Below are 15371 nucleotides of genomic sequence, written 5' to 3' on the forward strand. Positions count from 1 at the left end.
ATCTGAGTAGATAGTCAAAATACAAAAGTGATATGTTAGTCTAACTTCACCTAAACTAAATCAAATCTTGAACTAGATAAAAGGTCTCACACTCTCGATGTTACATCCTAATCGCACACATTGGACACTTGCTAGGAAAAACTAATCTCTACAAGTGATTCTAGGAAAGTCCTAATCTCTATACCGACATTCAATCTTGTTATTTAAACTGCAACTAAATGCATTATTCTTGTTAGCAGTTCACTTTGGATAGCCTCTGCGCCAATTAGATGTTTCCAATACAGGTGATCCTCTCTTGAAGATGTCACCGCCAATAGATGGGTTGTTGGTGCCCTACAAAATTGCACTCTCACTAGACCTGAAATTGCTTTCACAGTGAAACCAACTTCGTCAATTTTTTCAATCTCCTGCCATAGCTTATTGGTTTGCTACCAAGCGAGTCCTACACTACCTTAAGAGCTCTCTACATTATGGCTTGTTTTTTGGCAAGGGCTGTTTCCATCTCAATGCCTTCTGTGATTTAGATTGGGCTGGTTCCATTGATAATAGACAATCCGCTACAGGTTTTGCCATCTTCCATGGCTATCGTAATTGCTGAATTATATTGGCTTCGCATGCTACTGCGTGACCTCCATATCCACCTTTCCTCTCTCCTTGTGCTGTGGTACTGTGATAATCTTGGAGCTTTATCCCTTGAACAAACCCAACTTTTCATGTTAGCTAGGACTAAACATATTGAAGTGGACTATCACTTCATTCGTGAGAAAGTCCCCCACAGATATGTTTCATTTCCAGTACTCATGCTCAGTTAGCAGATGTGTTCGCTGAAGGGTTGACTTCGTCTCAGTTTGTTTGTCTTGCTTCGATCCAAACTCATGCTTTGTGAATTCCCATGTATTTGAGGGGAATGTGTCTTATCCAAATCAATTACACCTGCTTGCTAACTCAGTTTCCTGCACTACTTCAAATTCTTCCCTACAAAAACTACAACATGATAACACTTCTGCGTTATGTGAAAGTTTAAATTCCATAGAAGTTGTATACATTAGTTGTGATAAGGATCATTCATAAACATCATCTGTATACGTTTAAATTTCATACTATGTTATAACTCTTACAGTCGTCGCCAAAAACCAGCCGAATAAGACTGTTGCATGAAATACCACCAATCGAACACCCGCTCAAATCCTCCGGCCACCAAAAAAAAAAAAAATCCCCTCCGTCTGGAGAATGGGGCCTCGCCCACGAAAGAAGTGGAGCATCTACACCCGACCCGATATAATCACCAAATACGAAGTCTTGGAGCGCGTTGGCTTCGGCGCGTACTCTGACGTCTACAGAGCCCGCCGGCTATCCGATAACCTCGTCGTCGCTCTCAAGGAGGTCCACGACTACCAGTCTGCTTTCCGCGAAATCGAGGCCCTAGAGATCCTGCATAATTCACCAAACGTCGTCGTTCTTCACGAGTACCTCTGGTGGGAGGATGGGAACGAAGACGTGGTCCTTGTATTGGAGTACCTAAGGACGGACTTGGCAACGGTGGTCAGGGAGGCAGAGAGAGACGGCCGTGGAATTGGGATCGGCGAGTTGAAGAGGTGGATGGTTCAGATTCTCTGCGGAGTGGATGCCTGTCACAGGAACGGGATCGTGCATCGGGATTTAAAACCCGGTAATTTGTTGGTATCGGACGATGGGGTGCTCAAGATCGCGGATTTTGGGCAGGTAAAAGTAATTAAAGTTGTCAAAGTTGTTTTCTTTTCTGGTGTTTGTTCGCTTGATGAGAAAGTGAAGGCTTTGTCGACTGACTGATGGCATATAGTCGGATAGTTCAATTGTTCTTACATTTTATATTTCAAACAGAACACTTGTGTACACACATTTGGATGTAATTGGGACCTTGTGCAAATATATGATCTTTTGAATGAAGCTTTGGTTCTGGTTACTTATTTAAGATTTGAAATGTTCTTTGTTTACTCTTGAGTTTAGGCGAGGATACTCCTGGAACCTGGATATGCAGCTGCCTACAACGACCCACAACTTTACGAACAGAACTTTGAAAATCTGGAAAATACCTTGGACAATTCATCTGAAATGCACATTAGTTCATCTTGTCTTGCTACATGCTCGAGAAGCGACGTAGAGGATGATAGACAAGGTTGTTTCACATCCTTGGCCGGTACTCGTGGGTTCATGGCTCCTGAACTATTCTATGGATCGACAGACTATGGTTTAGAGATTGATCTGTGGTCATTGGGTTGCATATTTGCGGAGCTTTTTACTCTGGAGCCCCTTTTTCCTGTTACTGCTCATATTGATCAGCTCACCAGAATTTGTAGCGTCTTGGGAAACTTGACTGAGGACGTCTGGCCAGCTTGTTCTAAATTTCATGCCTACAAAAAGATTTCAATCAATAAGGTAGCAAATCCAATTGGCTTGGAAGCGTGCCTGGCCAACCGCTCCCACGAAGAAATCTCTCTGGTCAAAAGACTTGTCTGCTATGACCCGGCTAGGAGAGCCACGGCAATGGAACTGCTCCGTGACATGTATTTCAGGGATCAAGAGCCTCCTCCTCCTCCTCCTCAGGTTCCCTTATCTGACTTATGATTTCCTTCAACCAGAAGTGGGCAAATGGGACTCTCCTGATAGATAGAAGATATTTACAACTATAAACTGTGCAACTATCACATAATTATTTTGTGCAATCATGTGAATATGTTACTAGCACCAGCTTTGGTGAAACCAAAACTTTGACTTTGGGTCACCATATCGAGCTAGAGTAATATTACATATAGTCATAAAGTATACAAGCGTCATGCAGTCGTTTTGAAAAAAAATAAAATCTGTTATTAAAAAATTAACTTTCATTTCATGTAAGTCTGTATATATTTACTTTTTTCAAAATGATTATACAGCATTTACACACTCACGACTGCAAAAATTATTTTTCATTGATCTATACAATGACGACCATGCTTGCGTTCATGCGTATATGTATGTATATGTTTATATTATACACTTTGATGTTTGTAATTATAAAAAATACATTATAGATGTAATTTCATTTCATATTCCTTCAATTTATAACAAACATTTTTTTTTTTATCGAACTCGCCAATTGGTAACATTACAAATTTTTTTAATTCAAATAAAATAGGAAATCCCACGTTATATATTTGTTCGTGTATTTTTCATTAAGTATAAGATTGATTCATTGATTGAAGAAACTTAGGAGAGAATATTCAAACCTTTGAAGGTTTAAGAAAAGACACTTCAATTCTTTTAAAAAAATAAATGAGTTTTAGATTTTATAAAAGAAATATATATATATATTTATAAATTCATAATTTAGCAACCGAATTTTGATTTGTATTTTTAACGCATATCTTCAAGTTTTTTAAATTTTTTGAGGTATATTTTTGGATTTTTAAGGTATGTATACTCATTTTTATAATGGAAAATATTGGTATGACTCCCAAATGTGCTCACTCATACATTTTAATTTTTTTTTTTCTTAATGGTAAAGGATGTTTAAAAAATACTTAAAAGAAAAAAGTCATTTGCACTAGTGTGCATATTTAGAGTGCAACATAACATTATCCATTTATAATTTGGAGGCAAAGCTTATGGACTTAAAGAAAATATGGAAATTGTTTTTTCATACTTTTAAGAGCCTCAAGAATTTTAGATGAGATTAGAAGAAAACTTTCATATGTTTGAAATATTTCAAGAAATTTACATATTTTTTGGGATCAATATTATTTTTTACCAAACTTTGTTTGAATTTAAATTACAATTGTTAATTAATTTTTGGCAGGCTTCTAGGATAAACGAGGTTCTGCCAATGAGAACCAGTGCCGGTTTTTCCATACAGTTCCCTTGAGCTCAAAGGGACTCTGATTCGTTAAATTACTTGGTGGGTTTTTGTTTGATGAGATGTTGGAAAATCATAAGTTTATATGAGAATTGATTCGTTGAAGAGTTGAAAATTGAAATATATTGGACTGCTGCAATGCTCATATGAAAGACTATTTTTTCTATGCAGATAGCATTTTTTTTTTTTCTCTGTGAAATGAAAATGGAGGATTGCAAGGGTATCGTGTTGTACAATTATTTTGTGCATTTAAATAATGGTTGAAGGCAGATAAAATTTTTTTACTTTTGTATAATTGTTTTACTTTTATATAATTTTTTTTTGTGTCCGCAACACTTTTCTTTTGAATAATATATGCCTATAAAATGAAGAGAGAGACGTGTGACTTTTAAGAATATAAAAATTCTATATGTAGTTACTTTTACATACTCTTTACGTACTCTATTGATATAATTAATTATATTATTTTTTTAATATAAAATAACTATTATAATAAAATAAGGGTAATCTTTCTATTAGTTCAAATTTTTAAGATAAATAATAATTTTACGTAATATCAAAGCAGATATTTGAATTTGAATTTGAATCCCCATTCTACATCGCATCCTAATAATTAAATATTTCACGTAATAAGTTCACTTATTAAAGAAGAGTCTATTCTACAGATGAGAGAGTGTTAAGATATAATGTAAATATTAAAATTTGATTTTCCTCATTAGGTTAAGTCTTTTAGATAAGTGATGATTCTATGGTTATTGGAATTCCATTAATTAGAGGGCTACTTGTGATCGAGAAGGGCACTTAACTAATAATCACTCATTAACGCTACATATTATGAAATAACAAAAATCCTTTCTTTCATTAAAGGAGCACAGAACTTTCAAAATAAAAAGATGAGCTTTATATATTGCATCGATTATAATAAAATATTATAAAATAATCATAGGTGTTATCATCAATAAGATCTTTTAATATGCTAAGCCTTGCTAAGATCAGCCACACCTTTTGCAAGGATCAAAATCCCTAATTTTATTACAAACATTCAGCATAAATGGATGAGACTTGTAGGGGACTACAAAAAAGGACATGAAAGCTTCCACACCATGCCCCTCCTAACCGTGTAAAACACCTCACCAATATATTGCTATCTACCAGTAACTCCCCATGATGCGCCAATGATGATGCATCGATCACGAAAATCTGACCTATCTTAAATATATTATTATAATCCTTCAGAACATATTACTGCAACTTTGGCTGAAACTTGATACAGCTAAACGATTATTCCCCGCTAAACAAGCTAATCTTGCGGAAGAAGTGCTATCTCAATTTCTTGAAGCGATTTTCCTTTGGTTTCAACCACATTTCTTTTGACAAACATTACGGCAACTAAACAAAAGGTAGTAAAAATCGAGTATAAGAGCTGTCGCCCAAGTTGCTCTAGCAATTGCAAGAACAGCAACCCCACAAAGAAATTGATTGCCTGAAGAAATACAGGCCAAGTAACCAATGAGAGTCATAGAACCTAGGAACCTGTTAAAAGGGCTATGCTATTCGCACATAGGATCCAGAAGGTAGCTCGCGCGGATATAAAAGCAAAAATGAAATAGAAGGAAACAGGAGATAATTACCCAATGAACTGACATACAGACTGCCATAGCTTTTGCCCTGATGCGGCTGGGGAAAATTTCGGGTAGGAGGAGACCTGGAACTGGACCAGCTCCAAGAGCAAATGTAAAGACAAACCTGGACAAAGAAATTCATTATCATGCTACAGCCATTTATTTTTTGAACTTAACATGTCACAGCCTTGGTGGTTTTGCATTTGTATATATTTATAAAAAATGCATCAATCCTAAGTTCGTCATCAAAATGCATGTACTAAAAGATTATACTCACATCAGCATGCCGCCAACTGATAGATACAAAGCTCCAGAGCCTGATATATAAGAACTTGCTGCAGTGACTTGAAGGGCCATCGATATTGCCTGTGCAGATATGATGCAAAATGTCAAGACCAGGATCCTAGATTAACACAGCCCCTTTCCTCTGTAATGGACGATTATACAGGTCACTTTTCAATACAACATCACTCTTCTCTCACTTTAAATTTGAGAACCAATATCCAGGATCTCCTTCTTAGAACCATAAAGATTCGTGTGCATTCTTGAGCAAAAAAATTTCCCATCTGGGCTTAATGGCAATATCCAATCATGGTCTGTCAAGATACATTTATCATTTTCTTTTCCCAGATTTTAAAATACAAGATATGCAGATTTTCTGCATATCATGTATTTCCAGCGTTTATACTGTAAAATGTGGAAAGTGACTGGAAATACAATTTACCATGCCAAAAAAGCTCCACAGGAGGAGGACCCTTCTTCCAAGTTTATCCATCAAGACCATAGCAATAACAGATCCTGGATAATAAAAAAAAAATGTGTTGTCACTAGACAGAATGTATCATCCTAGATACATAAGCAGGCTACCATGAACTGAATTAATACCTGTTAAATTTGCAATTCCTATGAAGACATTTGCAAGGGTTGATGGCACTCCCGCACTTTTAAAAACAGTTGAAGAGAAATAAAATACAGCATTTATACCAGATAGCTGTTGTAAAGCAAATAGGGTTGACCCAATAAAAACAACTGCAAAAGGAATGCGTGAATAACAAAGAACTTTTGGAAAGCCCAAAAAGAATAAAAGACAGAAGAACACGCATGGTGACAGCAGCTATAGATGCTCCAAAAAAGGAGACAAATATACTTACAAACTCCGAAGAAGTATACAAGAAAAGTATCATATCTACCTCTAAAATGGCGACCATAAAGCAACTCTGACATCTTCACAGTATCAGAGTCACCACCCCTGTCTGACTTGGATAATTCAGCCATTGCATATTTGACATGTGATGCTCCTAGAAGCTTCTCAAATGCAGTTTCAGCTTCCTCAGTTCTTCCTTTCTGCATCACAAAAATGAGAAACTGTAAGTGTGTGTCTTCAGTAATAGTACTTGCACAACAAGTGTACAAATCTGGGGTCCATTTGATTCAATATAAAACAAATAATCTATGGAGAACTTTTTCAGCAAATTTTACAAGAAAACAAATATTATTCTGGTGTTTAATTGTCACTTGAAAATAAAATAAACCAAAAAAAGAATATTACAACTTAAAAAATTAACATATCTAAATATAAAATATTCAAAAATATATTATTAAAAAAAGGTGGGAAGGTGGGGAAAGCAAGGAAGATTAGGGAGAGGAAAGGAACACAAGAGAGAGGTAATGAGGAGAGGAATAACAGAGTTTTATTTGGGCTTCAAGAGTTATCAAGCACAAGTGCATATTTATGTTCATCTTACTTATCAAAAAAAAAAATCATTGTGCACATTTATATATATATATATATAGAGAGAGAGAGAGAGAGAGAGAGAGAGAGAGAGAGAGAGAGTTTCCATGATTTTAGTCTGCAGGAAAGAAAATACCAGAAACTTTGTTCGATGTCTATTTGCAATTATGGTATAAAGAGAGCACAAACACGTTAAACAGAGGAGGAAGTGCATATAAAAGAGAGAAATCAAGAGTTCAGTGGCCTCAGGAAGGTTATAAGAACACTAAGTTCTTTCACGCAGGGTATGAAGAATCAGTCGAAAAGGACTGTGTTAAGCAAATGGCTTTTGAGTTAATGTGGTTGCTGTTGCAGTGAGTGATTGTAGCTCATCTTGCAATGTGTTTTCAATTTGATTTAAATAGGAATTATCTAGTCAGGAGTTCATTTAATCTGAGTTACAGAAAGCAACTACTGAATACAAGGAAAAACAAACCTTATACAGCCAATGGGGACTCTCTGCACAAAATATCACAGCAACAAATAGTATTGCAGCAGGAATTGTAGACATCCAGAAACAGATGCGCCACCTGAGCACATGAATTAAGAATGATATCAAACTGCCAAAAGTGAAAGGCAGATGCTGATGAATCTAGAATGCATATTTTACCAGCCAGCAATTTCTTTAACAGGGATTCCAATAAACAGAGCTCCAATAAGTCCCAGACATGTCGCAATTTGAATCAAGCTTCCATAAGTACCCCTCACAAATGCAGGAGAAACCTACTTCATACAGATGGGACGAGATAAGAGAATAAACAAGCACTTCCTAACATCAGCAACCAATAAAATTTATCCTAGAATCAATGAGACAATAATGTAACAAACCTCTGTCACATAGAGAGAAGCAACAGGGGGGCCCAAGCCCATTCCAGTCCCAACAAATAGCCGTCCCAAAAGCATACCCGCAAGATTTTTGGTTGATGCGCTGGAAACTCACATTATTGTTTATTATTGATAACTAATAATACAGGTACAATAAATAGAAGTACAAAAACATATCCAATGTGAAAGAGACTATCAGCAAAGAATCTATAATCATTTATATTTGTAAACTTTGAACAAGTGAAAAATAAGAACCAGAAGGTTATTATCTTCCAAAAAGAAAGCATGCAACAACTTAAGGGACATATTAAATCTTAGTGTTGCAGATGGAACTATCAATGTGATTTTATTTTTTAAAAACCCATCTGCAATGATCCTCCCTATAAAAAGAAAGAAAAAAAAGGTATTCTAGCTATACTCCAGGAGTGTGAAACCAACAAGCCCTTTTATCTTTTGAAAATAACTGTTTTCTTGCATATCTAGAGAGGTCCAGAAGGTTGAGATAACTACTATAAACTAAAATAAATGTACGATAAAATATAATATATGAGAGGAAAAAACCAAGATTGCAACACAAAACTCCATTTAGCACTCAATTCAGATTGTTAGAATTTATGCTATTAATTTTGTTAAGGCATCAGCATACCTCATAGAAGCACCAATAATCATAGGCAAAGCACACAACTGAAAGGCTCTACGTCGCCCAACCCCATCAGCAATCCACCCACTGAGAAGAGATCCAACAAAGGCACCGCCCAGACATGTACTCACAACCAGACCTTCATTTTAAATAAATGAAAAAACCTAATATATTAGAGAGCTAGATACAGAAATCAGACATCGGAGCAGAGCAAGCAAAGAATTGACTCAATTTCACCTTCTGCCAAGGCATTCCCACTGAAACCAAGATCTACAGAGATGCTTTCAAGTGGCTCATTGACTACTCTGTACAAAACAAGTATAAAGGATAAAACTTGCAAAAGAGAGATATTGTTTGCATGCATCATAACCAAAGAACACTGACAAAGAAACAAAGAAAAAGAAGAAAGGACTGAAAGTTCAAAGACAGAGCGCCAACCCTATATGGTATCCAAATAAGAATGAAGTTATGGTTGCAACAACTACATGCGGGAAAGAAAGCCTCCATGAAGGGCTTGAAGTTTCTGGAGCCATACTGCTCTGTAGAAGAGCTACAAGATCAAGACATGCAAGAGTAAGCCCAAATAGCAATTTGCTTGGTCATGTTCATGCAAATCGGAAGTTTATGACTAAACTGTAAGATTTGGGAAAATCGTTAGAACACTTACCTCTGGTCATTGTTGATCAAGCATTCGCAGGAACCGATTATTTATGGATTGTGAACCCTCACAAATTTCTATATGGAGAGTATTGGATAGGGTTTTCAGCACATCTTTATTTACGTTAATGAATGTGACTGATGGAGAATTACAGGCCCTTATTATATAGATAGGCCACGACCCTTATCCATTTTTTTCTAAGTTTTACTTCCTTTCATCAAGGAATGTAACTGTTGATTTTTAAATAAGTAGTATTTTTATTTTAATTACCTAGAGTTTTTAATATAAATATAAACTACTAATATAAATATATATAATATATTTGAAAGGGTATGGCACGTAAGCCACCTTTAACAAGGAGACATGTTCTTTCATAAACTATACCAATAGTACTTTCCCAAGATAGGAATCATATAAGCTATACCACCTTCTCCATCAGCTTTTTCATCTTACATTTTCAATTGCATATACCAAATTACAGATACAAAAGGAAAGCTTAAATGAAATTTGGCCTCAAACCCCCACAATGCATAATTTGCTAGAAGTATGTTTAATACGATGACGTAAAGTTCATTTGACTCGGAAATAAGCAAATTCTTCACAGCACAAAATTCAAGCTGAAGTTATCTGTGTTCAGTACATTAATTCCACAACCAAATTCTAGCAAACCAAATGTAGCATATGACGTTATTAGAATTGAAACGATTCTTCGCCAAGTTTAGTTTTAAATGATCGATAAGATGTGCTACCTGAGTTTTCTTCCATGTCAACTATCTTTGCAAAATCTCTCGACGATAAGCGCTTGTACATCACGTAAGCTTCACGCTGACGTCCCCACATGCCAGACTCCGACCAACCCTTTTCTTAGATTTCCTAATTTGGGGAATTAGCAGCAACACTATTACGTTGCATCCACTATGTTTTCTAAGCAACTAGACTTGTACTCTGCTTAACTACACGAAAAATATAGCCCAAGAAAAGAAACAAATTAACAAAATAAAAATAAAAAAAAAGCAATGCACAAAGTTGATGTGATTGCCCAACCCGTATCACAAGGCCGAAGGCTATATTTGGCCCAAAGAAACCACATTTGGAGAGCTGTCATGTCATCATTTTGGTAAAACTTAGTTTTATGGTTTTTTTTATTTGTATACTCATTTGCCATATTTAAAGTACAACTCGGGACTAGATACACATCTGAATTGCTAAATGCGATCACTTCAGGTATCAACAACTAAAAATAAAATAATACCTAGCTATACACAACAGCTAGTAAGCTTTCTTCCTGACATAAACTTCATTGAGTCAATAAGATTATGACGAGGATTACAACACTCTGCTTAATTTCAGAGAAGATGCAAAGAACTAATACAATTCTAAGCCTCCAGTTGCTGCGATCTACGCCACAGAACAAATGTGCATCGATTGTGAAGTAATGAAACAAATAAAATACATTCTAGCAGAAATTAAAGTCTTAAAGAAAGAGATAAGTAATAAGACAAGCTGTTTTTTTTTCGAATCAATGCAAGTCTGAAGCAAATACATACGACTCGAACCAAATGAAACACTTCCAGAGCCAAAACTAAAGAAGATCGACACAGAAGGCAGTGCAGTAAAATATGGAAGAAAATGGCGCGTAATAAAGGAAAGCAAGGCTGAAAACGTACCGATCGACTAATAATCGAAGAACAGATCTGAAAATATGAGCGAATTCTATGGTAGGTTTGCGAGAGTGTCACTCAGAGACGCTGACTGTAACAGAGTCGACAGTGAAAAGGCAAGAACGAGAATTCTAGATTGTATCGGAGAAGAAAGCAACTATGCGCGATATCGTGCAGCGGAGGTCCGGTGGTTCTAGACTTCCGGTGAGGGAGTTGAAACTTGAAGCCAGGATTCCTATTTATTTACGGAGAAGCGAGAACAGAGCCAGTGATGAGCCACCACGTTTCGCTGCACAGTGCACAGTACGAAGAGGAAAAATTAAAAAGGACTCGAGTGACGGGTGTCCCCAACTGAATTGCTTTCACTACTTCACTTCACTGTCGCAGTTAGTGTTTTGTCTTTTAGTGCCCGTAGAGAGACGCGTGTCATCGCCAGCTGAAATGGGCCCCAATCTTTCCCAGTTGTTGTTTGGTCTTTATCCTGCAACAGTATATCAAAAGTCAAGGAACCCCGTCCGTACGGCTAGTTAAAAAAGTTTTACTTTTTTGTTTTTTAAATTTGTTTTATAGATCTTTTTAGAGCAGTGGCACAAGTTCGTCTTGAGAAGAATATTTTTAAATAATTTTAAAAAAAAATTTATAAGATTATTAAGAAATATTTTCTTAATTATTAAATAAAAAAATTGAGATCCAATCGATAAAATTATTCACCTGGATTCCAATTAAAGAGGATAAAATTATTTAAATTAATTTTAAAATTTTTAACATAAAGTTAAACCTCTTAATATTTTAAAATAATTAAAATATTTAATTTAAGTAATTATTCATAATTATAATATTTTTAGAACTCATTAAAATATTATAATTGTGTTACTTTAAAAATAAACTTATCTCATAATACTGAAAATATCTCCTGTATTTTCATAATATTTAAAATATCTATAAATTTTAAAATATCCATCTTAATTTGAAATTCACTAGATAACTTTTGGAACACGCCATCAAAATACAGCACGTAAGATAAAACTCTGCATGTAGATCGAAACTTGACACATAAAACAAAGCTTATACTTAAAGAAGAAGAAAAAATGAGTGGATATCACAATCTCCCCTCCTTAAATAAATTTCGTCCTCAAAATTTGGTTAAGATTCTAAAGTTTGGCCTAACATACTAAAAATTTGCTTAGGGTCCTAAAATTTTTCTGAACGTCCTAAAATTTTGACTAAAATCCTAAAAAGTTGGCCTATCCTTATTGCGGACCCGTCTAGATAGGTCCTTACATTGTCCTAGCATTTTCATGCACGATGCGCATCTTGGGCATTCATGGAAGGAAACTTCTCTCTCACGTCTCATCGCTCATCCATCAATAGGTCTGGAATCAACTCCAGGCACTTAGATGCATCCATCTGGTAGAGCTCGAGCTATCCAAGTTGAAGTCCTTACAAGAAAACTCGAAGTCATCGTCTCTTCTTCCATCTCGGTCCTTGCTTGTCTTATGGTCGTTCCTACGTTCCCTAACTATCACAGGTCATTTAACAATTCTAGTCTATTCGTTCATGACATGGAACTACATCTATATGTTCCTAACCTTTCATCTTTCATTCTTTTCCTTTCTAACTATGTTCATTCTCTATGACTTCCTTCATGACATGCACTTAACATAACATTTCCTAGTAGGTGTCATTTTGACATGCATACATTAACTAGGTTGTACTAATAAAATATTGTAATAGTTAAAAGAAATACCTTCTCATACTTACTACAGGACAAGACATGTCTTCGGAAGACGTCGACCTAGATTTTCCATCCTTCTGAGTTCAGTTCTCTTTTCAATGTTCTCTTTCATGTAAAGTTCTCTTTCAAATAAAAAGTTTTCTTTTATGTAAAAAGTTTTCTTCCATAAAAGTTTTCCTTTATGAAAAAGTTTCTTTCATGTATAAAGTTTATTTTATGTAAAAAGTTTCTTTTCATATAAAAAGTTTTCTTTCATGTAAAGAGAATTTTTTTTTTTATAAAAATATACGGAAATTACGATTCTTTTAAAATTTCTTTTCCATTCATGCTAGGATACAAAACACTCCATGTTATAAATAAAATTTATTTTTTTAATTAAAATATTACAGCAGAAAATATTAAATTTTATAATTAAAGTTTCTTGTACAAAATATCTTACCTAGGCCTTCGTGCTCTTCCCCTTGGGTTGTGCCCGTCCTAACCTATCATGCTTATCTTGTCCCTGGGAGGGCACACATAAAATTAAAATGAGTAGATGACTTGTAAGTATTACTTCATACAGTCAAAATATATCAAACATATGTTTTCAGTCATGCAGTTATCATCCCGTACATACATAGCATGCATAGACATTCTTTTCATTTTAAAACGTTGCGATTTGGAGTTTTTCTTTAAAAACGTGCTTTCTTCTTTAAAACAGTTCTCACGCATCGCTGCATTCATTTCCTAAAGAGTCTTTTCATGCATTCGATCTTTTACATATATTCATGCATACATATATTCATGCGTTCATCTTTTCTTACTTATATTCAAGCATTTAGTCTATTCATACATACATGCATCATTTTTTAACATGCATTCATTCTTTCTTTTCACTTTCATTGGCCATGTAGCACATTGTTACGCCCCGTGTGCTAGGGTTAGCGGTCTTTTAGACCTGATTCCGCTCGTGGCCACGGGTAGAGAATCCATTCCGTCAGGGTGCAGCACTGGGTGCACTAACAGTACTACTTACCCAGCATTGCAATCTACCCAATCCAGTCCATTCATTTGGTACCATTTCCATTTCAGTCTATGTGGTTGTGATGTATTTTCATACATCATCCATTCATTTCAATCTGTTCATTCATTTACAGTCATTTCCTTTCATTTACAGTCCATTACGATTGTTATGATTTTTCAGTTTGTTTCTTTCATAGAAAGTCATTTTAAAAAGAAACTAACTTTCATAAAAGTCATTTTAGAAAAAGTCATCTTTTATAGCATCATTTAAAACATCGTCTTTCATAGGGACATTTTAAAACATAGGGTCGAGGCCTCACTTTCATAGGGACATTTTAAAATGCTTTTTTCGCGTCGTTTAAAGCATAATTTTCTTTCTTTTTGTAAAAGTTGTTTTAAAAGAAGTTTCTTTAAAAGAAAATAGTTGTCTTTCTTTTCGTAAAAGTCGTTTTAGAAAGTTATTTAAAAAAATAGTTTTCTTCCTTCCTTTTCTTAAAAGTTGTTTTAGAAACAGTCTGTTACAATTTCAGTCCTTACAGTTCTTACGTGTCTTTTAAACCTTTAGTTTGTTTTCTTTTCATGAACATACATACAATATGTACCACGTATACCATCCATTCACATGCATACACGTATATACTTTGGGTGCGTGAAAAATGGGCTGCCAAGGAGGGCCAATACATACTTATACTTGTAAACTTAAGCTTCATTTTTTTTTCTTTCGTAAAATGTGTCTCATGGTGAAAAGTTTCATTTTCCTCTTAGAGAAAAGCTTTTGTTTTCCTCTTCATTTATATAAGAAAACTCTAGAAGATTATGAACGTAATACTTACCTGGATTTCATGCCATACTCAATCCATGCAGTCCATTCGTGTGCGTGTCAGATGGCAACCTACATGCATATACATAACCTTACGTCATCATCTATCTAATGCATAAGCCATTATACTAAAAATAGAACTCTGTCTCACTTGAAACATTCTCCGTCCATCCCTAGGCTCTTACATGCCATTTTCTTTACTAAAACCTTCAGGGTCTTATTCCTTAAAGTGAACCCCCGTAATTCACCTTAGGGTTAAGACACTAAAACCTCCGTCTCGTTCTTCTATTTCCACAATCCGATGCATAATTCCGACTGACATAATCATGCATCCCAACCTTAGACTACTTACCCCTTTACTACCTTTACTATCCTAGCCCATACTAAATCCCCATTCCCAACAAGTCAGGCTACATAAATTCAAGTCATCTCTAAGGCTAAAACACCATGTAACCATGCTCAGGACAGATTACCCATTACATATGGTAAACCTGTCTAGTACACGTATCTCGCCAGAGACACCTGCATCTTACCCCCCTTTTATCACCTAAGAGCAACTTATAATTCCAATGGACGCTTGCTTGTATAAGCAAGCCCCATACTCCAATATCAACTTGCTCAGACACGGTCGATAAGACTCTTCCTACTTTCAGGCCCTGTACAAGTTCATCCCGACACTTGATAAGAGAGAACTGCATCCACAAATGCAACTCTATCACCTCACGCAACTCGAGACTAATCTCGAGTCACGTCATGACGCCCATCA

The 15371-nt window shown here is 35.5% G+C and overlaps 2 protein-coding genes across 5 annotated transcripts; one reads left to right on the forward strand and one right to left on the reverse strand.

Annotated features, from left to right (window-relative positions):
• The first annotated feature begins 226 nt into the window (after window positions 1-226).
• LOC122307042 (cyclin-dependent kinase F-1-like) lies at window positions 227-2707 on the forward strand. Its single transcript, XM_043119649.1, has 2 exons — window positions 227-1722; window positions 1987-2707. Exons 1-2 carry the CDS (start codon window positions 1231-1233, stop codon window positions 2602-2604), a joined length of 1110 nt encoding a protein of 369 aa, XP_042975583.1. The 5' UTR covers window positions 227-1230; the 3' UTR covers window positions 2605-2707.
• Window positions 2708-4749: 2042 nt separating this feature from the next.
• Window positions 4750-11372, reverse strand: LOC122308270 (probable plastidic glucose transporter 2). 4 transcript variants are annotated; one of them, XM_043121504.1, is made up of 14 exons: window positions 11055-11372; window positions 10137-10260; window positions 9168-9279; window positions 8967-9034; window positions 8736-8868; window positions 8093-8192; window positions 7875-7987; window positions 7701-7794; window positions 6684-6837; window positions 6379-6522; window positions 6218-6291; window positions 5771-5859; window positions 5503-5617; window positions 4750-5354 (listed from the first exon to the last, which is right to left on the reverse strand). In XM_043121504.1, exons 2-14 carry the CDS (start codon window positions 10225-10227, stop codon window positions 5172-5174), a joined length of 1470 nt encoding a protein of 489 aa, XP_042977438.1. In that variant the 5' UTR covers window positions 10228-10260; window positions 11055-11372; the 3' UTR covers window positions 4750-5171. The 4 variants fall into 4 exon arrangements, with proteins under 4 accessions (XP_042977438.1, XP_042977437.1, XP_042977440.1 ...); XM_043121503.1 differs by having other exon boundaries at window positions 10137-10340; XM_043121506.1 differs by lacking the exon at window positions 10137-10260.
• Between the last annotated feature and the right edge of the window lie 3999 nt (window positions 11373-15371).

Source organism: Carya illinoinensis, chromosome 4, assembly GCF_018687715.1.
Source record: "Carya illinoinensis cultivar Pawnee chromosome 4, C.illinoinensisPawnee_v1, whole genome shotgun sequence".
Taxonomy (NCBI): Eukaryota; Viridiplantae; Streptophyta; class Magnoliopsida; order Fagales; family Juglandaceae; genus Carya; species Carya illinoinensis.

Excerpts from the sequence above, each read along its gene's own strand:
- LOC122307042 (XM_043119649.1), top strand. The coding sequence starts at position 1,231 with ATGGGGCCTCGCCCACGAAAGAAGTGGAGCATCTACACCCGACCCGAT. Across the intron at positions 1,723-1,986 it reads AGATCGCGGATTTTGGGCAG|GCGAGGATACTCCTGGAACC; the intron begins GTAAAAGTAATT and ends TCTTGAGTTTAG.
- LOC122308270 (XM_043121504.1), bottom strand. The coding sequence starts at position 10,227 with ATGTGGGGACGTCAGCGTGAAGCTTACGTGATGTACAAGCGCTTATCG. Across the intron at positions 9,035-9,167 it reads TTATTTGGATACCATATAGG|AGTAGTCAATGAGCCACTTG; the intron begins GTTGGCGCTCTG and ends TGTTTTGTACAG. Across the intron at positions 6,838-7,700 it reads GTCCCCATTGGCTGTATAAG|AAAGGAAGAACTGAGGAAGC; the intron begins GTTTGTTTTTCC and ends TTTGTGATGCAG.